Source organism: Cetorhinus maximus, chromosome 9, assembly GCF_964194155.1.
Source record: "Cetorhinus maximus chromosome 9, sCetMax3.hap1.1, whole genome shotgun sequence".
In the NCBI taxonomy this organism is placed as follows: domain Eukaryota; kingdom Metazoa; phylum Chordata; class Chondrichthyes; order Lamniformes; family Cetorhinidae; genus Cetorhinus; species Cetorhinus maximus.
This window is the reverse complement of record NC_135887.1, coordinates 37,797,332-37,825,161: the sequence shown is the minus strand read 5'-3', so window position 1 is coordinate 37,825,161 and position 27,830 is coordinate 37,797,332. Positions and strand designations below refer to the sequence as shown.

Below are 27,830 nucleotides of genomic sequence, written 5' to 3'. Positions count from 1 at the left end.
GCAGGGGCTGAGGTTCCTCGAACGCTACCACCTGGGTCCCCATGCCTACCTCACCTGCAGTCACACCCTCCTGTCCCTGACCACAATCCAAATTTGAATGACCTAATCTGTGGGGTGTGACCACCTCCTGAAGCAAAGTGTCCAGGTAACTCTCCCCCTCCCTAATGTGGCGCAATGTCTGGAACTCGGACTCTAGCTCCTCAACTCGGATCCAAAGTTCCTGGAGCTGAAAACACTTACTACAGATGTGTTCACTCTGGATCACCTTGGTGTCCAGCATATTCCACATGCTGCAGCAGCAATACATCACCTGTCCTGCCATCGCTAGCTTATTTTATTTAATTTATTGATTAATTACTCTAGTATCCCCGCTCTTCACACTTTATTGTAATTTTTTTTTTTATACCAGTATTGATCTTATACTTAAGCTATTTTTAAGAAAGAGAAAATAAAGACTAGAGACCTAAACACAAATTATAGACCTTAATTTTACTTAAGACTAGAAATACTCACCAATCCAACTTAGCAATCAGCTGCTCTACCGCTCTTTTTAATGAAACTTCCCTGCTCTTTGTTTGAAATGAACGCTCCAAACTCTCCCCACTCGGTTTTTAAATGAAGTCTCCACACTCACCACGCTCAGATTTTAGCTGCCATGTTTCCTACATTGCAACAGTAACTACACTTGAAAAGTACTTAATTGGCTGTAAAGTGCTCTGGTGGTTGTGAAAGGTGCTAAATAAATGCCAGTCCTTCTTATTTAAGTTTCTATTTGGTTGTCAACAGTTGGTTTGGCACTAATTGAAATTAAGTTTGAATGGTGGTGCTGATGAGCGTCATGGGCTTGAATGTATTGTAATCAGGAGCAGTGTTACAGTACAGTAATCAGGCAGCTTTCGGTAGTAAACACCGCTGATAATTCAAGTGCGGGTGAAGGGAAAATACAACTGTTGAAAAAATAAAATTGTTCCTGAAAATTAACTTTTTAATCCACAAATTTTGCAATATGTAATTGAAAGCATACAAACTGTAGAACCTTACTACACTGAAATTGAAAAACAAGACTCTAAAGTGTTTCATAAAAGGTGTGTTTAACTTGGTGTTTCTTTTCCATATTCTGCAACCATCTTTTGGAATTGAATTGAAACTTGCTATATTTGGCATGGAGTAGTAGACATCTATTGAGCAAACTTAAACTTTTGGAAGGCTCAAATGAAAATATTTACCACCTCATTATTTTGAGGTTTGTTCATTTCTAAATTGGATTTCCACTCTAGACTCAACACCCTGTCAGCGATTTCATTGGCTCTGCTACGTTAAAGCTGTTCACTTTATGGATTCAGCTGTGTCTGGCATTTGTTGTCACATACAGACTTTATAATGCTATATTGTCTGTTTATCTGCTCCCTCCTATGGGGGATCCTGGATGTTCGTCTCACACCCTTGGAGAAGAGAGGTTTTCATTTTAACTTGCTGCCCCTGTCTCAAATTCCCCTAACAATGTGTGTCTTGAATAGGCTTCTGTGATTCTCTTTTGCTTCGTTATCTATTCTGTTCATAGCCTCCCAGCTCTTTTACTCTGACCCTAACTTCCCATTCAGTCACTCCTTTCCTGTAGTGACCTGAGACCCAGTCTCCTGTTCATTAAGGTAGTAGGTCTGCTGCAAATGCTGCACATTGAGGAGAGGAGACATAATAGATCTGAGCCTGGAACAGGTACCAAACATCACCCTGCTATTTGGAGTTTAAATTTTGGATTTACTGTGTGAATTCTCTTATTTCTTCAAATAACCAGAATTCTTTTTGTGTTGTTTTTTCTAGATTACCAAAAGCCCGTTCTGTGGACAATCTTCCCTTGGCCTGTGACAGTGGAGGAGCTCCACTGACGAGAACATCCAGCGATCCCAACATAAACCAACATTGTCAGGAAGGACGTCTCACTGCAGAGCCCAGAAACATGCCTGTGCCAGCCATACCTGGTGTCCCTGATGTATCTGATGTTCCTGAAACTGGGGCTGGAACATCTGCCTCTGAACGAGAAGTAAATGGCTTAATAGGTCCAGTAGAAACAGCAGAGGAGGCTAGAGAGGTAAACCTATTCAGTAACGTACCTCTTCCAGCAGAAGAGGAAGAATCACCTGATAGCAGAAATCCAAACAAAAAGACAGAGCGCTACAGAAACCTTGAACCATTGATTCATCCCAAAGACACTCAACAGGAGGAACCTTTAAATGATCTTAGCACTAATGCAATTGCAAACAACAAGTTTGAGGAAAAAGCACTTCGGATTACTGAAAAGGATGAAGTTACTCGGGAAAAACCAAAAGAATGTAGGGTTTACGAAAATCTCCCAAGTCATTGTGAACAATTTCTATCAAACCCATCTGCAAAGACCATCTCCATAGGCACTGACCAGTTACCAGAATATAATGGCAACCCTTCTAATTTACAACCATACCTCCATTCTGTGGCAGATGTGCTTAACCTCAAGGAGAAAGTTTCTGCCATGCACAGCTCCACAGAGACTGTGACTGAGGAGAGGACAAAGGCAGATGGTTTTTCATTCCCCAAGGACTTGAGCTTTGGGAAGAACGGTATCTTGCTTGCAAATGGATTTCAAAATGAAGCAGAACAGTGTAGGGTTGGGAGGACAGCGATAGAGAGTGTGAGAACTATCAGAAAACACATTTGTCAGAGTCAGTTCAGTGACTTCTCATTACTGAGCTCCAACTGGGACAGTGTACAGGGTTTGGTAAAATCAGCCTATGGTGGGGATACAGGCCACCGGAGAGCCAAGCTGAATGGTTGTCATTATAAAAGACTAAATAATAAGCATCTGCGAGTGGGTTCTGCAGTGAGTGGACAGTACTTGCTTAAGGAGGAACAAATAGGAGCACTTAAGAATTTCCGACAATCCCACCAGATCCATTCCAGCCTTTATTCATTAGGATCAAATCTAAAGACTTGTGGTTTTTTTACTCACTCATCACATTGGAGACAACTTCAACCACTTGGTCAGATTGCTCCCACCACTTTGGAGATGTCTCCGAGCTACGTCGATGACGATGGATTGCCGTTTCCTGTGGATGCAGTTCAACAGAGGTTACGGCAGATTGAGGCAACTTACAAGCAGGAGGTAGAATTGCTTCGTCGACAGGTTCGTGAGCTTCAGATGCGACTAGACAGTCAGCAGTACTGTGCATCCCCAGTGGAGCCGGACATTGACTATGGGGATGATTTTGTAAGTGAACCAAATCTTTAGCTTCTCAGGGCAGTTCTCACCCAGTGTAATGAAAGAACTTGCATTTATATAACAACTTTAACACCCTCAAAGTCCCAAAGCACTTCACAGCCCATGAAGTGCGATCACTGTTGTAATGTAGGGAAGTGCAGCAGCCAACTTGCATACAGGAATATTCCACAAACAGCACTGAGGCGAATTTTACGACGTTGGTTGAGGGATAAATATTGGTAAGAACATGGAGAACTCTCCTGGTCAGTTTCTAAAAGGGCTATAGGGTCTTTTAATTTAACAGATAATGACAGGTGGTGCTTTAATTTAACGTTCCCGCCAAAAGGCAACACCTATAACAGTGCAGCACTCTCTGAATACCGCACTGAAGTTTCAGCCTGACTTGCATGCTGAAATCTCTGGAGTGGGACTTGAACCTAGAATCTTCTGACTCAGGCAAGATTTCTACTATGGAGCCATGGGTGAAAGCTGACACTTAAAATGATTAGGAAATGAGTAACTTTGACTTACATTTAAAGAGCACATCACATGATTCAGCAGTTACACCCATTTTTTCACTTTTTCCCTTTTCTCCCCATCTCTGCTAACTTGCTTGACTCCTGCTGAAATGCACTTCCATGTTAATAGCTTTACACCACAACCTTTCCCAAATGGCTATTCTTCCACTGTAAGGATGGACAGTATTTCAGAGTAGTTTATTTTAGAGGGCATCTCAGCCATGTCTAACCATGTTTAACCCAATGTTTTTATTTCTGTCTAAGAAATGGGCAGGAGGTAATAAGGCAGAGAGTTTAGAAAGGGAATTTCAGAGTTTGGGGCCTAGTTGGCTCAAGGCACAGGTCCCAAATACCAGGTTGAAGGGAGCACGGTGCATAAACATACCAGGCTCAAGCATAGTAACATAACTAGGAGCTCAAGGAGGCTGCTTGGCCCTTTGAGCCTGCTCCGCAATTTGACAAGATCGTGGCTAACCTTCTATCTCATTTCCACTTCCCACCCTATTCCCTTATCCCTTAATTCTCTTAGTACCCAAAAAATTGGGTATTCTCAATGACTGAGCATACACAGCTCTCCAGGATAGAGATTTCCAGAGATTCACAACCCTTTGAGTGAAGAAATTTCTCTTCTCAGAACCAAATGGTCAACCCCTTATTCTGGGACTCTGTCCTTATGTTCTAGATTCCCCAACCAGGACAAATATTTTCACAACATTTACTCTGTCAAGCCCCTTAAGAATTTTATATGTTTCAATTAGATCACCTGTCATTCTTCTAAACTGTAGGGAATGTAGGCCTAGTCTACTCAAACTCTCCTCTTGGGACAATCCCAGCATCCCTGGAACTAATCCAGTGAACCTTTGTTGCACTTCGGCTAGAGAATGCATATCCATGGGGAAGGAGACCAAACTACACACAGTACTCCAGATATGGCCTCACTAATACCCTGTATATGCATTTATATTTAAATCTAATTTTGTAACAAAAGCTAACCATTTGCCTTCCTAATTGCTTGTTGTTCCTGCATGTTAACATTCTGTGATTCATGTATAAGGGCACCTAGGTTCTTTTGAATGCAAACATTTCGTGGTCTCTCACCATTCAAAAATATTCTTTTTTATTTTCCTACCAAAGTGGATAACTTCACATTCCACCACATTGTATTCCATCCCCATGTTCATGCTCACAAACTCACCCTACACTGCAACTATGAATAACTTTAACCATGAGATTGAGAATTTTAAATTTGAAGTGATAGGAGACAGAGTCAATGCATGTATTGGGATAGGGGGAATGGGTGAATTAGACTGTTGCAGAATGAAATGCGGTATGAATTTTGAATGAGGTAAAGTTCATTGAGGGTAGAGGATGAGAGCCAGTATTGAAATAGTCAGAGCTGGAGGTGACAGGTGAGAGTTTCATTACCAGTTGGACAGAGGTAGGGGCAGCAGCAAGTGGTAATTGGAGTCTGATTGCCACTCCGCTCCTATTTACTTACCTGGAAATGAAGCCGCTCGTTTTTCGCCCAACATTCTGGCTATGTGATCAGGATGGGTGTGGGGCTGGGGTTTGGGTGGTCAGTGGGTGGATCACTGCCACAAGCTACTCCTTTCCTGCCAGCTGCTGAAAATGATGCTCAAGTCCCCTGGCAATTTCCTTACCTTCTGTTCCACTTTGTTACTGCCGTATGGCTAATCAAGCCGGGGCTGCTTTGTCTTGGATGGCGTTGAGCTTCTTGAGTGTCCTTCAGCTAGAGAAAGTATATCCTTCCTTAGGTAAGGAGACCAAAATACACACAGTACTCCAGATGTGGTCTCACTAATGCCCTGTATAATTGTAGTAAAACTTCTTTACATTTATATTTAAATCTCTTTTTGTAACAAAAGCTAACCATTTGCCTTCCTAATTGCTTGTTGTTCCTGCATGTTAAAATTCTATGATTCATGTATAAGGGCGTCTAGGTTCTTTTGAATGCTGCGCTCGTCCAGGCAAGTGGCAAGTATTCTATCACTGGTGTGAAATTGGAGTCAGTGGTCAAGGGCTTGGTGCAACGTGAAGCGTAAATGATGCAGATTTAGTAGTCCGTGGTGTCAATAACATCAGATTTAGTGCACTGTGTGTATAGAGCATGGGGTTTAATGCAGTGCAGGATGAGACTAGTAGAGTTTGATGTAGTGTGGGTGTTAATAAAGCTGAGTTGAACTGTCGTTCACTACCTTTGTTGCTGATAGGACTGTACTGTTGTAAATGTTTCACCCACTCTGATTTGCAGACCTGCTTGAGAGAATCAGATGACAGTGACATTGAGGAATCTCTGTCCATCCACAGTGACGATCAGCGCTCAGAAACAAGTTGGGAACCTGTGGATAGGAAGGAGACTGAGGTAGGAGCATAGATTGTTCATCGTTCTTAGTACGACAAAATCTAAAATGGGAAAGGCAAGTCATGAACATTCCTGCTAACTGGTTCTTTAAAGCCTTTGGGAAGGATTTGTAGTGTTTTTTTTTCTATTTTTGAGTTATGTCTTGCAGATGTGAACAAATGCCTCAGACTCCAACAAGGAGTCCCTAAGTCAGCAATTATCACGCCATAGGGAAAGCACACTCATTTACCCTCCCCTGACTTCCTTGTCCTCCATAAAAGGATGAGATTAGGGTTATTAGCATGGATTGAGGATTGGTCAATGGACAGAAAACAGTAGGAATAAATGAGTAATTTTCAGGTTAGTAGGCTGGTAATTAGCGGGGTACCGCAGCAATCAGTGGTTAGGCCTCAGCTGTTAGCAATCCAAATCAATGACTTGGATCCGAGTCGATCAAGTGTAATATCCCCAGGTTTGCTGGTGATGCAAAGTTGGATAAGAAACTAAGCTGTGAGGAGGATGCAAAGCTTAGCATCAGTGGTAGGAAAAATAATGGAATCCTTACTGAAGGACGGAAAAGAAGAACATCTAGAAATAAGAAATATAATAATGACTAGTCAGCATGGATTTCAAAAAGGAAAATCTTGCTTGTCCAACCTTATTGACTTTTTTGAGGAGGGAACAGAGCGAATAGGCAATAGTAATATAGTGAAAATCATTTATCTGGATTTTCAAAAGGCCATTGATAAGATGCCCCATTATAGACTAATGAATAAGGTCAAAGAACGTGAAGTCGGCACAAATGGCAAAATGGATTGACGGCTTCCACAAGGCCCAGTGCTGGGATCACTGCTGTTCTCAATTTACCTTAACGATTTGCATTTAGAATTAAAAACACAATTTCTAAATTCATAGATTACACCAAATTGTGAGGGGGGAACGGCGGCGGCAGTGGTGATGGCATAGTCAATACTGAGGAGGACTGCAATAAATTACAAGAGAACATTAGTAAACTTCCAGAATGAGTAAATAATTGGCAAATGAAGTTCGACACATACATGTGAAGTAACACATTTTTGTAGGAAGTATAAGGTGGTCAGTATTACTTGGAAGGTGAGAGTCCAGTGGGTAGAGGAGCAAAAGGATCTCAGAGTACAAATACATCAATGAAGTGTAGATTGCACCACAGGTTAGCAAGGTCCTAAAATGCAAACCAAGCACTGTTTTATTTCAAAAAGGATAAAATTGAAAGTAGGGAAGTTATGTTAGACCTATATTGAACCTTGGTTAGACCGCACTAACTCTGGTCACCATATTATATAAAGGATATGGAAGCACTGGAAAGGATGTAGAGAAGATTTACAGAGATGATGCCAGAAATGCAGTTTTTTTTTTTTGCCCCTGTATCCCTGCTGTTTGAACCCACACCCTGCTCAACAACTCTTCCCCTGACTTCCTCCACACCCCTCACCCATCAATTTGCACTCTGGGTCACGCCAAGTGTGAAGCATTAATATGGGGTCACAGCAGAAAAAAGTTTAGGAAGCATTGGTCTAGAAGTAGGGGTCACAGTCTCAGAATAAAGGGTAAACGGCTTAGGACTGAGGCAAGTGTTGTGAATTTTTGGAATTCTCTAACCCAGAAGTTGTGGATGCTCAGTCGTTGAGTATATTCAAGGTGCAGATTGATAGATTTTTGGATACTAAGGGAGTTAAGGGATATGAGGATAGTGTGGGAAGTTGGATACTAAGGGAATTAAGGGATATGAGGATAGTGTGGGAAGGTGGAGTTGAGGGACATCAGCTATGATCTCGCAATGTCAGAACAGGCTTGAAGGGCTGAATGGCCGACTCCTGTTCTTATTTTTTACGTTACTGGTTTTTCTCCCTTCTCCTTGGCCATTCATCCTTCCCTCCACTCTCCCCATTGCCTGCCCTCTATCTGTAATATCCTTACCCTTCACCTTCTTCCCCTTTCCCCCACCACCCATCAGTTTTCTGTTCCTTTCCCCCTCTATTTTTTCCCCGAGTGGGGCAGGAGTGAGTGCTGAGCACTTGGGACTTGTAAATTGAACAGAGTCTGAAATTGGGAACTCAGATTCCGAGTAATCAACAAAAGATTATGAAAAAATAATGAAAGCAAATTGTTTACAAAGATCAAAGGTAAAATGCAGGTGCACATCTAAAAATAAGCGAGCTAGGAATAGGAAATGAGCCTAAGTGGACATAAGTTATAAAGAAAGGCAACTGAAACACAAACATCAGTGGGTTCAAGAAACTATTAGATTTCATTTGTGAAGAGATAAGAGATTTAGGGGTTTTTTTATGCGTTCATGGGATGGGGGCATTGCTGATTAGGCCAGCGGATATTGCCTATCCCTAATTGTCCTTGAGAACTGAGTGGCTTGCTAAGCCATTTCAGAGGGCATTGAAAAGTCAACCAAGTTGCTGTGGGTCTGGAGTTACATGTAGGCCAGACCAGGCAAGGACAGCAGATTTTATTCCCTAAAGGACATTAGTGAACCAGATGGGTTTTTATGACGATCAACATGGTCATCATTAGACTTCTAATTCCTGATTTTTTTTTTTACTGGATTCAAATTTCACCATCTGCATCCCAGGTCCCCAGAGCATTACCCTCGGTCTCTGGATTACTTACTAGTCCAGTGGCAACACCACTACACCACCATCTACCCTCGTACGGGGTGTAGATTGGTAGATGTTGAGAAAATAGGCAATTTTCTTTCAGTGCTAGCCTTTCCCTGTTACTAAAAGATCTTGTGTTCTGTTAATAAGCACAATTACCTATTCTAATAAAATACAGAATCTTCTCTAAAATCTGAAGTTTAGTATATTTTAAAGGTGGCAGATATGCATGCTGATTATTGGACGTTTGGGTAGTTGAGATGTGTATACATCACCAGAACAGATGATCTCTAATTGGTTAATTTATTGCAGGTGACACGGTGGGTCCCCGACCACATGGCATCGCACTGCTTTAACTGTGACTCAGAATTCTGGTTAGCCAAAAGGAGACACCACTGTAGGTGAGTAATCTGCAATATACTGTACCCTTGGCCTCATCAAGAACTGTTACTCGTTACACACCCTCACTCCAGTTTTGCTACTCATCGCTATCTCTCTCTGTGTGTTGGGGTGAGGAGGGGGGAATAGGTGGCAGTGGTGGTATCAAGATGGATTCTGTACTCCCATTATTTAACTGGAAGAAATTGCATTTACCCAGAACTGGAGTTCACACAAAAGCAGTGCAGAAGTTATGCGAGGGTGTGGTAAGGTAGAGATACGAACTGTTAACATAAATGTTGGAAGCTGCCTGTATTTCTTAGGATGCCAATGTCAAAGGATAGAGCGTAGATAAAGAGGAGAGTGTCTAAGGATAAAGCATTGGGACTTTTCAGGGAATGGAATGGAAGTGGGAAGAGAAGTCATTGCAGTAGATGTTTTGGTTTCATTGAATAGGTAAGAGTGGAATGAAGCAAGGGCAGTCCCACTGAGCTAGTCATTGGAGAGGAGTTGGAGGAATGTTTGGTGGTCGATTGTCAAAGGTTGCAGAGTGGTTGAAAAGGGTGCGAAGGAATAGTGCATTATGGCTACAATTACACAGGATATCATTTGAGACTTTGGTTAGGGCTACTTCAGGGCTGTGTCAGGGGTGCATAGTTGATTTGTTATGATCTCCGATGAGGTCGATAACTTTTAAAAGAGGAATCCCCATGAAGCCAACGGAAAGATGGACAAGATTTCACTTTTTAAAACTTTTACTATAACAAACCAATTTAAATCAACACAATTCAAACATTAATTAACAGGTGAAGGATATTTCAAACAAAGAGAAATTTCACTTTATAAATAATCGATTCAACAAAGATACACCTCACATAGTTACAAACACTCGCATTACTTTCTTGAGTTGCATTCACCAGCAGCTGTATGCCATCTGATGTCTCTGGACATGGTTTCCACCAACAAGGCACATGTCTACAAACCCCTTTTCACTTGGGTCACAATAGTCCTGATGGCACAGAATTCCCAAAGACTCCCACCCTGACCCCTTTAGACAGTCTGATGGGCCCTGGTAACACTGAAATGGCGGAACTGGGTCTTGACCAATCCACAATCTGTTGCCCTTGTATTCAGCTCTCTGCTCTTTCCAACTGTATGACACACAGTAGCACAGTCTCTGCTCTATTCTAAGAGACCTGCTTCAACTCCAGGATCTTTTCAAAAACTGCCAAACAGAAAACTGCTCCATTTAGAAAGAATCTTGCTTCCCATTTACATGAATTCTCAGTGACCTCTGAATTAAACAAAACACTGGTTGACCCAACCCCACTGCAATTAGCTTTCTAATTTATCCTTTGCTTCTTAACTGTTCATTCCATTGCAGCCTCAGGTCACATTGGCATTTCCTGGAACCTAATAACATAATAATCAGGAAATCAATTAACCCTCTCTCAGAATACTCTATACTTTCCATAAGGGACATCGCACGGAAGAAAATACAGTTATTTTTCCAAGCACCTGGGTCATTACAGGTTGAAGAAATTAAAACTCGAAGGTGCCGGAAAGCTGAGTAGCAATTTGGAGGGAAATAAAAAGAAACAAGACAAAGATTTGGCTTCTGGTCTAGGACATGGAATTAACTTGGAAATGATTTGGCTCTGTGAGAAACGGATGGGAGGATCAAGCAAAAGTAACTGAACAAATCGTCAATTTTAGGCAAAAATTGATAAGATCCTTGTTCTTGAAGGAGGGTGCAGGGGAAAGGGTTTTAAGGAGTTGGTTGGTATTGAAGAAGTGAAGCCCAGGAGTTAATTTTGCATTTCAGCATGATTGTGGAATAGACATAGGTGAGTAAGGTCCAAATAGCAATTGATGTCGTCCAGCTACACTGGCACTGATGGCTAAACCAGTTGTGCACCAGGCTTTAAAAAAATTCTTTCATGGGATGTCAGTGTCACTGGCAAGGCGAGCATTTGTTGCCCATCTCCAATTGCCTTCGAGAAGGTAGTGGTGAGCTGGCTTTTTGGACTGATCAGGTCAGTATGGTGTAGATACACCAACAGTGCTGTTAGGAAGGGATTTCCAGGATTTTGACCCAGTGACAGTGAAGGAAATGCGACTATAGTGCCAAGGTATGACTTGGAGATGAACTTGCAGCTGTTGGTGTTTGCTTTTAGTTACTGCCCTTGTCCTTCTCGGTGCTAGAAGTCTTCGGTTTGGAAGGTACTGTCGAAGGAGGCTTGGCTAATTGCTGCAGTGCATCTTGTAGATGGTGTACACTGTTGCCATTGTGTGTCGATTGTGGAGGGAGTGAATATTTAAAGTGGTAGATGGGGTGTCAATCAAGCAGGCTGCTTTGTCCTGCATGGTGTCGAACTTCTTGAGTGTTGTTGGAGCTGCACTAATCCAGGCAAGTGGAGAGTATTCCATCACACTCCTAACTAGTGCTTTGTAGATGGTGGATAGGCTTTGGAGGTGAGTTACTCACCACAGAATTCCCAGCCTCTGACCTGCTCTTGTAGGCACAGTGTTTATATGGCTGGTCCAGATATGTTGAAGCCTATATACCAAGGTTGAAGGACTGAAAATGGGGTGACTCCAGAGGAGTGGCTATGATGCAAGAATTTATGTGGAAGGAAAGGATAAGGGCTGTCAGGAGATTCATGAAACCAGAGGAGAAATTGATAAAATGGAATAAACTGGAGATTGAAATTACTGAGGATGAAACCATTCAATGCAGAGACTGAAAGAAGAAAGAAATGAAGATACCTCGGTGAGAAATAAGGGGATGGGTTCAGGCACAGTTGATTATGGGGATTTTAAAAGATAGGCAACAGAGGTGAAAGAAGGCAAGTTGCTTGAAGAAGGAGTCAGAGAGACCAGGTTGTGATTTGTTGATGAGGGCTCCAGTGCCTCAACAGTTTGAGCAGGGAAGGGAAGTGTAGTCAGGCAGGGAGGCTTCATTAAATGACATTGTGTATTGACCCTTGAGTCAAGTTTCTGCTAAAGCTATGATATCAGTCCATCATCCACAAAAAGGTTCTGGAGAGCAAGGACTTGTTTATGAAACAGGATTAGGGTAAATGGGCAGAATGAACTTAGTGAGATTTGACTTCAACAACAACTGATAATTATCAAAAGCCTTTTGTGTAATAAAATGTCCCAATGGACTTCAAGGAGCATTTTGAAGCAAAATTAGATACCAAGCTATATAAGGCAACATTAGGCAGATGGTCAAAAGCCTAAGGGGTGTCTTGAAGGAGGAAAGAAAAGCTGAGAGATTTAGAGAAGAATTTCTAAAGCTTAGGGCCTAAACAGATGAAGGCGCAGCCACCAGTGGTAGAGCAATTAAAACCTGTGTTGATTAAGAGGCCAGAATTAGATGAATGCAGGTATCATGGAGGGTTGTAGGGCTGGAGGAGATATGAAGGGGCATGGCCATGAAAGGCCAAGGATTTGCTTAACTGGGAACCAGTGTAGGTCAGCGAGCGCTTAGGTGATAGCTCTTTTAAAGCCAACCTAATAAACTAAATTAACAAAATGAGGGATATTTTGTAGATCAGGAGCGTGGGGCTGAAGTGCAAACAAAGCAGTAATAAAAGATTTTTTAAATAACTGAAAAGGGAGTGCAGCCTACAACAATTAATATAGATATGGTCCACGGACTCCACAAGACCACAAAAAGGGCAGGTATCTTGAGAGTCCGTGAACTGACACATTCTACGATTATAGGGGACTGCTGCATGCAGCACTCTCCACCCGAGGTCCCCGATGGAAAGCGGGAGGACACCTCCGTAGAGGGCCTCCTAACGGGGACCTCCGCCGCCGGACGGCAACAAGGCACACCAGGGCGTGTCCGGGCGGCAGGCAAGGGCAAGGAAGTGAAGGGTGTGCAGCAGCAGTCCGTACAGGAAACTCCTCCGTGCCGTGCAAAATGACTACTGTCCTATGGTCTTGAATGGTATCGGCCGCGAGCCGGACGCACGTCGCGCCAACTCCTGTGGAAGCATCCAGCCCACTCCTCCACCACCCAATATGTCCCCGATCCTGGTCACCCCGGCAGATGAATAGGACATGACACGAGTAAAGGTATGGTCAACAGAGTTTTGGATGACCTCAAGTTTATGGATGGTGGAATGTGGAAGGGGCCAGGAGTCCATTAGAATGGTCAAGTCTAGAGGTACCAAAGGCAAGGATAAGAGTTTCAGCAGGAGATGAACTGCAGTAGAAGTGCTAATTCTCATTTCAGTATTGTCAACACGAGCCCACGTTCCAATGTCATTACTTGGTACTAAGCTTCGCTCTAAAAACAATACTCAACGCTAACACTCACTAAAGTAATATAATTAACATTCATTCTCACTCCAGTCACGTTACTCTACCTGACTGATTGGCAAAAGAAAATAATTGGCCATGAAGATCTCTCACCCGAGTGCCGTAAATCAACATAATCCCCCCACCTGTAGTGTTGGTCAACCTTACCTCTCCCATCAGTACTATTAACTCAGCATAAACCTCAGTAGCATTAATTAACACTAACTCACTTTAACTCACTCAATACTAAAATCACTCCAGTACCATTATTCAACATTAATGCTGTCTCTAATGCCATTGTTCATAAAACCTGACTTAATCCGTTGACATAAGTGATGACATTTCAACAAATAATTATTTGACTGTGAAGTACTTTGAGGATGTCCTGAGGATCAGGTGAAGCAATATATAAATCAACGTTCTTTCAATTAACAATCACTGAACCTCATTGCATGACAGTTCATTAACACATTGGGCCTGCCATCCAGTTCAAATATCACTGCTGCTATAGAAAAGCTTTGTCTGTGTTTTGAGGGATGTGAATTTAACCTTGTGTATTTTGTTGGTTAGTACTCTGAATAATTTTCCTTCTGCCTCTGATTCTGGTGTCAGTTTTGTATAAAACTAATATATTGGGTTAGAGAAGGAAAAATGAACCAGATTCCTCCTTCTGATTCAAAAGCAAAATACTGCGGATGCTGGAAATCTGAAACAAAAACAGAAAATGCTGGAAAAACTCAGCAGGCCTAACAGCATCTGTGGAGAGAAAGACCTCTGAAGAGTCATAAGGACTCGAAATGTTAACTCTGTTTTTTTCTCCACAGGTGCTGTTAGACCTGCTGAGTTTTTCCAGCATTTTCTGTTTTTGTACCTTCTGATTGCGGCCCTGTGACCCAAACTGAAAGTATGTGTATTGTACTGGTAAAAGCAATATCATGCTCAGCCTCTACCAACATTTTATATCTGAAGAATCATGATTTTGTTGAGGTACTGAAAGGCTTTTACTCTCCCAGCAGGTGTCTGCACATTCAAGAGATGACAGAAATTCAGACTTGAGTATACAATGCAGCACAAATGGTCTCCTTTCCTTCAGTGTGAGCATATTAATGAATCAACATTGTTTGTTTATTCCTAGGAACTGTGGGAATGTTTTTTGTGCCAACTGCTGCCACCTGAAGCTACCCATTCCAGATCAACAGTTATACGACCCTGTCCTGGTCTGTAACTCCTGCTACGATCAGGTTCAAGCGTGCCGCACCAGGGAGATTATGAATCAGCAGCTGAAGAAGCCCATTGCTACTGCATCTAGTTAAAATGGCACTCTGCCTTCCCCAACTTGTGCCGTGAAGCTTCTATTATCCTGGAAACTTGACACTTGAAGGTTAGCTGGGTTCCACAGAAAAAATGCAAACCCCAGCTGGATAGGTGTTTGGAAGATTTTAAGTACTTATATGAAAATGCTGCTACAACAAGCTCTTGACCTGTGCACTATGAACTTTGGGTTGGGGGGGAGGGGAGAGAGTAGGGAAATAACCAAAATATTAATGAAATGAGAAAATAAACAAATCCATCTCTAACTGATGAGCTACTTAGATTTGAAAAGAAATTCTAATTCCTGTATAAAGAGCTTCTGAGATATAAAGTGGAGACTATGTGGTGTCCTGTTTCTCAATTGCTTGACCAGCCATTACAAGAGTGAGCAGCTTCTGTGCCTCAGTAAAGAATGTGATAGAGGTAGAATTGTGTAAAATCTAGTTGTATAATGCAAGCTATAGAACCTCTTAATTCTATCTGCTTTTCAACCTGTATTAAAGGTTGCAAAGAGAATGTTTGAGGGACTGTGGCAGTTGCTTGTTTAAACGACACCGGCAGCCTAAATTTTATTTCTGAGTTTCTCTGAGATGTGTGACGATGATATTCTGATTCTAAAATATGCTTCTGAATGAGGCATTTCTCCAATCTGTTTTCATTTATTTTTTTTTAAATGTTGATGGAAAATGGGGATGTACATGTGAAATCTGTGAGATATTTGGGGGGGGTTTTGCTGGGGGTGGGTGGATCCCACAGTATTATCACTCCCATTAGCCTAACAAGATGTCCCTCTTCAGTTTATTAGCACTTGCAATTTTTTTCCCCTTTTCTCTTACAAAATAGATTTTTTACGAACTGGAAAAAGCCATTAGGCCCAAAAAGCTTGTCCCTTTTTTCATAGACCAACCACACTATTTATTAGTCCTTTCACCATATCTTTTGTCTCTCCAAGCATTCATATAATTGTCTCGTCCATTTGCACTGTCTACTTCAATGCCTTTTCCTGGTATTAATTACAATTGATTACTATCTAGGTGAAAATATTTAACCCAACTTCTTCATTATTGATACTTCTATCAGAGCTCTGGTTATATGTAAATTATAAATGGGTAGATCCAACTGTACATCTCAATTCAGTTAAGATATGTGATTATAGGAATTTGAATTAAGAGGAAAATAAGTCTGTTTTCTTGTTCATCTGTGCCTCTTTTCCTTCTAGCTCTCATTGTCTTTCCCTTAAGGGTCTCCCTTCTCATTTTCCTTTTCTCCCTCATGGTGCACTTGCTGGAAGGCACAGAGAAGTTTTTCGATCACAGTGCTATGCATGTTGGCTGTGATCTGAGGTGACATTAGAGCTACTTTTTGCTGGAGAAGAATGTCATAGTGGTCTGCACGTGATGCACCAAAGACTGCCACAACAAGATGTGTATGGAACTGTGCAAGTGTGGGTAATCTGTAGGTGTGTAAAATTGTTTACTTCCTTATAGTTAGAAATTGACAGACATGTGATTTTAAAAGCACATCTTTGAAGCACTACCCATTGTTCGAGGATTTGTGATTAACACCTTACTCAGCCTATATTGAAATGGATAAGTTTTGGGAACCTTCACTGGATCGACAAGGGAATTCCTGATCAACAATTTTTTCACTTTTATTTTACAGACTTTGAATAGTGTCTCCTTTCTAATTGTCTAACAGACTGTATTGATTTCTGTCCATTTCCCAAATTAAATGTAGTGAATTTCACAGGCCCCAGGTTAAAGCTGGCTGGGAAGGAATCTTGCTGCTGATAATAAAAGTCTGTGGCAGATTTAATTCTTTCATTTTCTATTCATTTGTCAGGCTTTTAACAGGTGATACAATACAAGTGACTTTTACAAGTCATAAAATTTGTAACAGGGCTAAAACAAAACTGACTGGCAAAGCATCTCTTGTGTTTTGTAACAGTAAATGAGTATACTTGTTATTGAGAATGTATTTAATAAGAGATTAACATTTTCCAACCTAGAGGTTGGTAGTGTAGTGTAGTTGGCACCTGTACACTCTGGAGATTCAGGAGGGAATTTCCTAAGCCTGAGGAGGCAGGTTTGGAGATCAAAGGAGTGAGAGTGGGTCATGGGCTGGGAAATTGAAAAAAATACCATCAGGCCAGTATTCCGGCATGCTGCTGCTTTCTTCCATCTTTCCTAGGAGTGGCTAGGGAGTGAAGCTGGGAAACCCCAGCGGCTGAGGTAGGAATTCAATTAAAATTGTTAAGCAGGCAATTAAGAGGGATCTTGTGTATAGATTCCCAACAGGGGATCAGTCCAACGCTGTCTCTCCAACCAGCGGGTTGGAGGAGGTGAAAGTGCAGCAGGAGGGACTTCCTCAGTGTAGCTTACAAGCTGTGATGGCTTTGATCATTTGCACTGAAAAGCTTGGCAAATTGTATCCAGAAGTGGCTGAGTGGCGGGAAGCAGAGGGTGATGGTCGAGGGGTGTTTTTGTGACTGGATGCCTGTGTCCAGTGGGGTTCCACAGGGATTGGTGTTGGGTCCCTTGCTTTTTGTGGTATATATAAACAATTTAGATTTGAATGTAGGAGGGTTGATCAGTAAGTTCGCGGATGACACGAAAATTGGTGGGGTGGTAAATAGTGAGGAGGGGATAGCCTTAGATTACAGGAGGATGTAGACTGGCTGGTCAGATGGGCTGATCAGTGGCAAATGGAATTTAATCCAGATAAGTGTGAGATGATGCACTTGGGCAGGACAAACAAGGCACGACAGTACACGATGAATGGTAGGACCCTGGCAAGTACCAAGGATCAGAGGGACGTTGGTGTGCATGTCCACTGGTCCCTTAAGGTAGCAGGACAGGTAGATAAGGTGGTTAAGAAGGCATATGGGATACTTGCCTTTATTAGCCGAGGCATAGAATATATGAGCAGGGAGGTTATGCTGGAACTGTGTAAACCACTGGTTAGGCCACAGCTAGAGTATTGCGTGCGGTTCTGGAATCCGCATTATAGGAAGGATGTGATTGCACTAGAGAGAGTGCAGAGGAGATTTACCAGGATGTTGCCTGGGTTGGAGAGTTTTAGTTGGATAGACTGGGGTTACTTTCCTTGGAGCAGAGGAGATTGAGGGGGGCACAATTGAGGTGTTTAAAATTATGAGGGGCATAGATAGGGTAGACAGGAAGGAATTTTTCCCCTTGGTGGAGGGATCAATAACCAGGGGGCATAGATTTAAGGTAAGGGGCAGGAGGTTTAGAGTGGATGTGAGGAAGAATTTTTTCACCCAGAGAGTGGTGGGAATCTAGAACTCACTGCCTGAAAGGGTGGTAGAGGCAGAAACCCTCATAACATTTAAGAAGTATTTGGATGTGCAGTTGTGATGCCATGGCATACAAGGCTATGGGCCTAGTGCTGGAAAATAGGATTAAAATAGTTCAGTACTTGTTTGACCGGCGCAGACTCGATGGGCCAAAGGGCCTTTTTCTGTGCTGTAGACCTCTCCGACTCTTCAGACATGGCCAGGCTGAGAAACTGCAGTGCAAAGATTCCTCTATCAGAGAGTGCCATTACTGCATAAATGGTGATTGCCAGCTCTTTGGGAAGCACTTTACCTGACCAACACTTCACTCACCTTCATTCAGCTGCACTTCCTTGCTGCCAGCTTTCAGAGCAGCACGGGAACAGCTTATGCAGCTCCATTGCTCACCTCTGCTGAGGGTCTAAGGCAAGGGGCCTACTATTGCTACAAGCTCCAGCTGCAGCAGGAACAACACCAACAGAAGCACCAGCTGCCTTTTCAGCCGCATGAACCTCCACAGGAAGGGATGGCCGCCGAGATGCAACTGGAAGGAGGTGAGGGCATTTCTCCCCCCCCCTCCCACCCCAACCAGAGGGTCTTCAGGCAGAAGGCCAGTTATTCTGAGATATGCACTACCTGTGACTGACAAGATGCCTGGTGCTGGGGCCCACCCCCCACCCACCCCATCTCTCCCAACCATGGAACTTTATTTCTTCCCCAAGTTGTGTGTTGTCTTCTCCTGTGAGGAGAGAAAGCAGGCAGATTTGAATGGCTGTAATAGCAGGCTTGGAAGGGAAGGAGGTGGGCAGTTCCTTGGGAAAATTGAAAAAATGCCATTAGGTCAGTATTCCGACATGCTGCTGCCTTCTTCGTCTTTCCCAGCGTGGGTAGGAAGTGAAGTCGAGAACCCTTGCTCTTGTGTGTGGCGGGCAACCGTTTGTGTAGAGTGACTCTGAAGCATGGTTGAGAGAGAAGGTGAGAAACTGAGGGTGTGCACTCAGATGTGAAAATGTGAGGTTCCTAGAGGGAGAGGAAAGAGTGGAGCTGTTGAGATGTGTTCATCTAAGGCTTGCTGTTCAAGTTAGAACATGGGACCTGCCACTAGATTCCCTTAGTACACAGTCTCCAGACTGGAGGGACACACTGTTGCTTCTCACTTCCTCGGACAGTTCCATCCATGCCTGCTTTGGAGAGGCTGACCTCTTCCTCCCATCCTTAGGCAAGCTCACCTCACTGTAGTCCCTCAAATCCCTCAGCTGGACCTCCGAGTATGAGTGGGAGCACTGGGGAGCAATTTTTCCATGTCTCCACTCTATTCCTTTGGGTGCTGTAGCATAAAAATAATTACTGATGAGCTTCCCTGGAAAATGCTGTGTTCTCTTTCGGCAGAAATCACTCCTGATAAAATGGCTGTGTCTCCCACCCACTCTTCCCAATTGATCAGGAAGCCCAGTTGCGGGCTTTTAATTGGTTGCCTCGGGGAAGGAAAACCAAAAGGCCTGCTATTATCTCATTCAGGTTTCCGACCCAAGAATGATCCCAACACTACAGCAAAACCTAAGGCGGTAAGTTTCGGTGACACTTAAAGACATTGATCAGGGCAAAGGATCTGAATGTCATTGTTATTGAACTTCAAAGCAGGGATTCAACATGATAGATGCAGATAAACTATTTTCTCTGGTCGGGGGATCTAGTGGAGGGCATAATCTTAAAATTAGAGCTAGCCCATCTAGGAGTGAAAGCAGTAAGCATTGTATCACCTAAACTGTTGTGGAAATTTGAAACTGTCCTCTCCACTCCCAAAAACTATGGATGCTGGGTCAATTGAAATTTTTAAGACAGGAGTCGATGGATTTTTGTTAGTTAAGGGTATTGGGGAATATGGAGAAAAAGCAAGTTAATGAAGTTAAAGCATACATCAGACATGATCTAAGAGAATGGTAGAAGAGGTTTGAAGGCCTGACTAGCTGCCCACTGTTGCTATATACCACAGTAAAATCTAAAACGAGATTAAGTTGTTATTTATTCTGCAAATGCTGTAATTTAGTTCCTTCGGTACCATCTCTACTGGTAGTGCTAGGATGGTGCCATTGGAGTCTTTATTTTGCTGTGTGTTAAGTGGATGTGACTGTAGCAAGCTATAATATGACTTAGCAATGGAATTTAAGCTGTACTGAAATGAGTGGTATGATGATTCAGTTAGGGACAAGTAACTTTTTGTTTAAAGTAGACAAAGTTTGAAATCCCAGTTACCCACTAGGAGAATAAAGCAACAAGTTTCCATGGTTTTAATAAACTAAATAAACTTTACTATGAAAAGTCAGGAAAATAAAACAATTTACTATATCTTACCCTTACAATCAGAATTAACATGAGGTAAATCTGAATTAACAGGCTAACTGTGGTCAAACACACCACACTGCATATTAAATGACAGAAATAACCAAGACAGATTCCATGGATTTCTCAGCAACCCACCCGACCGTCAGTGACCAGTGAGAATCACAAAATCTCATTAAAATTTTGTCCCCCTTATGAGGGATTTCAGCCTTTCACTTTCAAAGATTTAGCCTCTGAATTCCCTCAAAAGCCGTTCTGACGGGCTGCTTCAGTGACTTTCACCTCCCAATGGTTCAACCTCTTCTGAGACTGCCTTCCTCAGGATTCACAAAGCTTGCCTCCCACCTCTATTTACCAGCACACTTTCAACTCTTTCACTAACTGTTATCTTCACTAAGTTGGAACTACCCTGGGAACTCCAGCCTCCCGGTTGCACCAAGCTATAAATGGTTCCCAATGCTTCTTCTGAGCCCTAACTGCCTGACACGAAACCAGTAACCTTCGGACACCTTAGCTGGCCAGGAATTCTCTGAACCCTAACTGCCTGGAACCTGCTAACAGCTCCCGGGGCTTCTCTGAGCTGCAAACCACATGAGAACACAAACTGTGCCCCCCCTGGAAATACAGGCAAATTGAAATCAGAGGACTTTCTTGAGCTACACTCACTTCCATGACAACATTGCCTTTCAGGGTTCACTGAATGCTTTCACATTAATTTAGCTCTAACTCCCCAAACAAAACCTCTCTCTGGATGGCACTTCTTTGCAAGCATTGCAGACATTATGTCTCCAATTCTCCAGCTAAGTAAGCTCATTTGCTGTATTATGGCTGCATTTCTTCTATTCTGACTGTATTAAACAAACCTGGGTAACCTCCTGAACTGCTATTCTCTCTTAGGTGTTCTGGCAACCTCTTCAGCCCAGCATTTTGGTTACTTTACTTTCACAACAACAATCTTCCCAGAACTAAATATTACCTCTAAAGTATTAACATGAGCCATGAACTAGATATTCATCATAGTGGGCATGCGTAATTTAAAAGTGATCTGTAGGATGGAGTGGGAGAGCTCATATAGGAGATGCCCTGTCTCTAGTGTATTATAGTTTATCACTGGTTGTTGCACCTATTGATTATCAATTGTGAGCCATCTACAGGTTCAAATTTGTCTTCTATTTTTTTCAATCCTTAATTTGAATGTGCTTCTTTCAAAACTACAGCTGAATGTCTAAGTTTTGTGCAGTGCCCTTTTAACCTTTATTGGGGATTTTCATTTTTTTAAAAACCCGAATCATGTGAATAACAATTAAATTGGTAATTGTTGTAAATTGTTATATTTAGTAACAGTGAGAGTGTAACAGGGTGTAAAGAACCAGTTTCACTGTTTGAGTTAGGCTCTTCCAAAGAATCGGCTGTTGTGTACGCAGAGAAAATAAAATCAGCCTCACATCCTGCCATCAAACTTCATAGGGCCAGTCAATAGGAAATAAAGAAAGGATTGGCACAAATAGAAAAATAGCGAAATGAGTTCTTTGGTATAGAAACTTTTTAACTTCTCAGTCTTAGTGTTATCCTTGGAGTATCTGAAGGACTTGGGAGTGTCCTATATGCACATGGTGCTTGCAATATTTCTGGAAAGGGGCTCAAATCTAGAGCAATTTGTCCTTATGAAGTCGCAGGGAGCGCATATCTTTTCTAATTGGATTGTAGCACATAAACTGAATTTAGGCAGATTTATTTTTTGACAGAAATTGCTCCTCAGAATTATTTTTCCATTGACGATCTGACAAATCTGAAACTTGATAATGCTCCTAATCTTAAATTGGATTGACTCTCTCTCAGATAATACATACACCTCAGTCTGCAGAACACTACAGTTCCCTAAGGTGTTAGCTGTGACTCGTTGGTTGCACTCTGTTTAAGTCAGAAGGTTGTGAGTTCAAGTTCCACTTCAGGACTTGAGTTCAAAAATCAAGGCTGAAACTCCAGTGCAGTGCTGAGGGTGTGCTGCAATGCCAGAGGTGCTGTCTTTCCAGATGAGACATTAAACAGAAGCCCCATTTGCCCTCTGAGGTGGATAGAAAGATCCCCTGGCACCATTTCAAAGAGGAGCACTGGCCAATATTTCTCCCTCAATTGATATTATAAAAATAAGTGTTCTGATTTCTTATCACATTGTTGTTTGTGGGAGCTTGCTGTGCACAAATTGGCTGCTGCGTCTCCTGTATTACAACAGTGACTCCACTTTAAAAGTACTTGATTAGCTGCAAAACACTGGAATGTGCTGTGGTTGTAAAAGAAAATGTGAAACAATGACTAACATAAGGTAAAATGGTCTTGGTCAAGTAGTCATTGTTCCAATGTTCATCAAAGCACATGCTTTTCAAGAAAACCAAGGAAACAGGACTCATGCAGCAATAAAAGCTGCTCAATCACTAATTGTGCCAGAAGAGTCCTTCAATAAACGTAAGCATTGTGGAGTTTAGTGTTGCGACCGGGGTGGACACGTGTCAGAACTTACTTTCTTTCCCACTCTTCATTTGATTATAATAGTTTTTTGTAATTTATACAGATGAAGGTATTAATTCAATGTCTGTGCTTAACCATTTACATGCTGATTGCAAAGAAACCAGTCTGACCGGCTTTCTTAGCTTTAAACAAAAGGGGTTAGTTTTTATTGAGCCAGGTAAAGATATAAGGATATTTAAAATGGTAAACCCATGCCCTGACCTTCGCAACACACACGCACGCATGAACAAGCATGCAAAATTACAAGCTGTATAGTAGGAGGTAACTCATGGGCCAAATTAAAATTTCCTGATAATAGGCAAAAAATAGAGAGCTCGCTGTTTGAGTCTTTTGCTGGTATTCATGCCAAGGCAAGATTTTTCCATAATTTCCTTGAAATTCCAGTGGCGTTGAGGCTGATATAAACTGCAGTTTCTGGAAGCGTTCTCTTTTAAGACGTATTCTTTCAATGTAATTTCTCTATCTCTGTGGTGGCTTCCAAAAATGTATCTGAGATGGAGCCTTGAACTTGAGAGGGAGGAGAGAGAGATGGTGTTACTGTTCCATTGACAGATTTCTTCCAGACTCTTGTTTTTAACAGCTTGTGTGTTATATTAAAGAGCATTTCAGAATGGTTATTCTGGTCACATGACCTCTCTTCCCACAATAATTTTAGAAGATAATTGATTAGCTCATGTCAACAGACTTTGAATATTGTTATGGCCTAGGTGATTAGTTTCTTTATTGTCCCAGCCGTTAACCCCTGAATGATCCATTCCCCATCTTGATGAGGTAGGAAGAACACTATATAGTAATTGTGCCAGTGGATTTTCTGTCTCTGCTTGAAAAGTAGCTTTATAGAAATGCAAATGGTGAGGGCCAGTACAGTTTCTTGTAATTCTTGACATCAGCAGGTGTGAAATTCCATTGGATGTGGCCTTGGTATGTCTTAATTGTAATCCACATTGGAACCTTCCAGAAACTGGCCAACTTGTAATACCAACATCGGGTGACCTGTGGCAACCATCTTAAGTCAATGTCTTTGCTTGCTTCACAAATCCCTTTTAAAGCAGCTCAATAGATACTTGACCAGCCAATCAAATTAAAGATTCATGGCACACATGCACATGTCATACCATTATGACAATGGTTAAATAAGAGCTGTCCAGTATTTCAATACATTAGAATTTTGAAATCTTGCCTAATTCTTGGCATTTGTTCATAATACAACAAACCTGATGGACCAGGGATACAAGGGACCTGTTTGAAAACAATGTTCAGCTGCTGTGAAATTTCTTCAGTGCTGCAAGGATTATGCTTCAAAAAATGCTCTTGACCTCAGCAATAGTGACTCTTCAATCACCCAAATTTTCAAAGGATCAGTGCTTGAATAGTGGTTTTCCAATGTACAACAAGTTGTGATGTTAGAGTTCTCAAGGTTATTTTCCTACTGGTTCTTCCATTTCAACAAAGTTGAAGGGATATAACTTATTCATTTGGCCTAAAGAGCCTTTCAATTCTCAATTGACATGATTTGTACAAGTCAAACATCATTTGCCACACACTCTCACTTTAGTCCACTCCGGGGAATTGAAAGAGTTTCTTTTGGCATGAAAAGATTGCTTTACCCAAATTATTGGATAATTCAATGTAAATGACACTGCAAAGTGGAAGTTTAGTGCTAAGGAAAATGGAATTATCAGACTATTCAAATTAGGCAATGTTAAATTCCAAGTGTGAATTTGAGTAACATCCCAGCCAAAGGGCCTTCCACTCTGGGAAAAACTGTCTCCAGCTGCCTCAGAAGCATTCTGACTCCCAATTTACTCCTAATTTTCATTGGCCAAAACATAACCACCTTCATTAACATTCTGAGCACCTGCCTTCATTTTTGATCCACTTGCCCCTGCTGGGTAGCTTCACAGTGTCCATTTCCTGCTTTCGCCAAATACATCATCTATTTTCAAAACTGCTAAACTGAAGGCTGCAGGCTTGAACATAAAAGGCACCCAAACAGCCTGGCTATCCAATGCAATGTCCTATTATTCAAGGAACATGTGGAAGGTAAGGACACCCCAAACTGTTTGTGTTGCATTGTCATCCTCACCTTGACACTTACTAAGAAACATCTGAATTTCTTCATGTCTAATATTTGGCATTTGCAAGAATGGTTTTGTCCACTGTCCTACCTTCTGGGTCTTTTTATACCCAGAACCAACTGCAAAATATTCATCCTCTATCTTATCTCCAGCCCTAATCAGAATTTCCAGTGACTCCCTTGATTTGACGAGCTCCTAATCAACTTTTTTTTCTCATAAGTGCTTATTTCACAAGTTACTTATGCCTTCAGAACTGCTGTTTGTTTCCATCTTTAATAACCTACACTGTCTTTTTTGCATTATTCCATCGGATGTGAGTGCTAACATTTGTTGCCCATCCCTAGTTGCTCGGGAAGGTGGTGGTGAGCCGCCACCTCGAACTGCTGCAGTTTATGTGGTGTAGGTGCAGTCAGTGCTGTTAGGGAGGAAGTTCCAGGATTTTGATACCACAGCAGTGAAGGAATGGCAATATAAATTCCAAGTCAGGATGGTGTGTGGCTTGGAGAGGAACTTGCCAGCGGTGGTGTTCTCATGTGTCTGCTGCCCTTGTCCTTCTAGTGGTAGATGTTGTGGATTTGGAAAGTGCTGTCGAAGGATCCTTGATGAGTTGCTGCAATCATCTTGTACACTGCTTCCACTGTGAGGTGGTGGAGGGAGCAAATATTTAAGGTGGTGAATGGGGTGCAAATCAAGTAGGCTGTTTTGCGTGGATGATGTCGAACTTCTTGAGTGTTGTTGGAGCTGCACTCATCGATTCAAGTGGAGAGTAATGCATCACTCGCTTGTGCCTTTATATTGTCTGCAACTATCACCTCATCTCTTAAATCTCCTTTCTCTCCAAGACCCAGAGAAACATATTTGTTGCTCAACTCTGCATTCATTTTCTCCTGTTTCAATCAATCCAGTTTGGTTGCCCTCCCACCAAGACACAATTGATGACTTGGATCAAGTCTATCGTGTGTGACTGGAAAGTTACCTCTCCTCATTATTCCCAACCTCCCTGCTAATTTTTATTTGATTGGCTGTTTTCTGCTTCCTTCTCCACTGTGATTCACCTCTGTAATACTGCCTCTTATGTTTCTCTTACCAGCTGCCCCAGGACAGTCAGCACATCTTTTGTTTCCATGCCCCCACACTCTTCTCCAGCATACTACGTACTTGGTACTCCTACATTTTATCTACATACTACCTCTTTGTAATTATCTGGAAACATGGGGTCCTTTGCTTCTTTGCTATCGCCCTTGAAACCAAGTTGTGAAGGAATCAGAATTTCCAAAAATATTGTCAAAAATGAAAAAATCTGTTTGCTTCTCACCGGAAGCTTTGCACCTTCTCCAAGTCCATCTGCTTTTGCAGGTGCTCAGGTGGACAATCTATTTGTTTTGTTTGATTGTTGAGATTCAGTGTACCAAAAGTAATGCTGATTCCTATACCATACTAAATACTCATCTGGCCAGTCCTCTCCAAACTTCAGCTGTGGCTCAATTGGTGGCACTTTTGCCTCTGAATCACAGGGTTCTAAGTTCTAGTCCCACTCCAAGGCTTGAGCATAGAAATCAAAGCTGACACTCCAGCGCAGTACTGAGGGAGTACTGTGCTTTCAGAGGTGCTGTCTTTTGGATGAAATGTTAAACCAAGGTCCCATCTGCCTCCTTAGCTGGATGTAAAAGATCCTTTGGCACTATTTTGAAGAAGAGCAGGGGATTTATCCCTAGTATCCTGACCAATTTATCCCTCAACATCAAAAAAAAATCATCTGGTCATTATCACATTGTTGATTGTAGGAATTTGCTGTGCTCAAGTTGACTGCTGTGTTTCCTACATTACAACAGTGACTACACTTCAGAAAGTGCCTCTTTGCTGTAAAGCACTTTGAGACGACTAGTGGTTTTGAAAAGCGCTATATAAATGCAAGTCTGTTTTTTTTTCTTTTATTGGTTCCCCATCCATTTGAGCACAAATTCCAAACCTTGATCCCTTTTTTTAGAAATCCATCTATGTTCTTAGTCCACTCTATATTTGCAGCCTCCAAATCTCCACCCCCAACCACTGCACTGCTGATTCTGGACCACTGTGTTTTAGCTTCTCCCCATCCTTCACTATTAGTGGCAGTTCCTCCAAGTATTGTCATCTGCACTTTGGAATTATTTTCTGAAACTCCTGTGCCTTCCTGTTTTTGTTTTGCAGGGTTCATGCTGTTACAATCCCCTTAGAGACCAATAACCTGAAAAGAATGGAATCACCAAGCAACCACTGATGAAAGGAATCGGTGGACACAATTTCACTTTTTAAACCTTTTACTGTAACAGTCAAACCCAAAATCAACATAAAATTAAATATGTATTAACAGACCAATGGTATTGCACTTGATATGATGAATTTCACTTTAAATAGTCGATACAACAAAGATACACCTTACAAAACTACAAATAATTACTTCCTACACAGATGTGGCAGCATGTGCAATTTCAACATTCTCTAATTTGGCCTCTGGTATGTAGGATCTCTCACTTTCCCATTCAAGCGATGTGACTCTTGAGTCGTGTACGCCGACGGCCATATTCTATCAAGTGAGGCATATGTCGGTGATCCTTATCTCAACTCAGTGTTGATGGCGCAGCTTTCCAGAGTTCCTTTTCAACTTACCAACCAACAACACCCAGTTCAAAGTCTGGTCCCCTAATACAAACTGTTGGCTCTTCAGTATGCCTGCAATTCACACTGCTTTTAGAATTCAGTACCTTTTAGCTCGCTCATACATTGCTTCCCCAAAAGCTTCTGGATTTTATTTTTACTGCCAAACAGAAAATTGACCTTTGTGTAGAGAGCTT

At 42.0% G+C, this 27,830-nt stretch overlaps 1 protein-coding gene across 14 annotated transcripts in view; it reads left to right on the top strand.

Moving 5' to 3' along the window:
- Window positions 1–27,317, top strand: part of mtmr4 (myotubularin related protein 4) — a 196,294-nt gene extending 168,977 nt beyond the window's left edge. For 13 of the 14 annotated variants that reach the window (XM_078548543.1, XM_078548538.1, XM_078548544.1 and 10 more), the window contains 4 exons: window positions 1,822–3,241; window positions 6,023–6,133; window positions 9,070–9,158; window positions 14,585–16,575. In XM_078548543.1, coding sequence (XP_078404669.1) covers window positions 1,822–3,241; window positions 6,023–6,133; window positions 9,070–9,158; window positions 14,585–14,762 — 1,798 coding nt within the window. In that variant the 3' untranslated portion in view covers window positions 14,763–16,575. Of the gene's footprint in view, window positions 1–1,821; window positions 3,242–6,022; window positions 6,134–9,069; window positions 9,159–14,584; window positions 16,576–27,186 lie in introns of those variants that run through there. The other variant, XR_013577531.1, reaches the window with a different exon arrangement.
- Window positions 27,318–27,830: the final 513 nt, after the last annotated feature.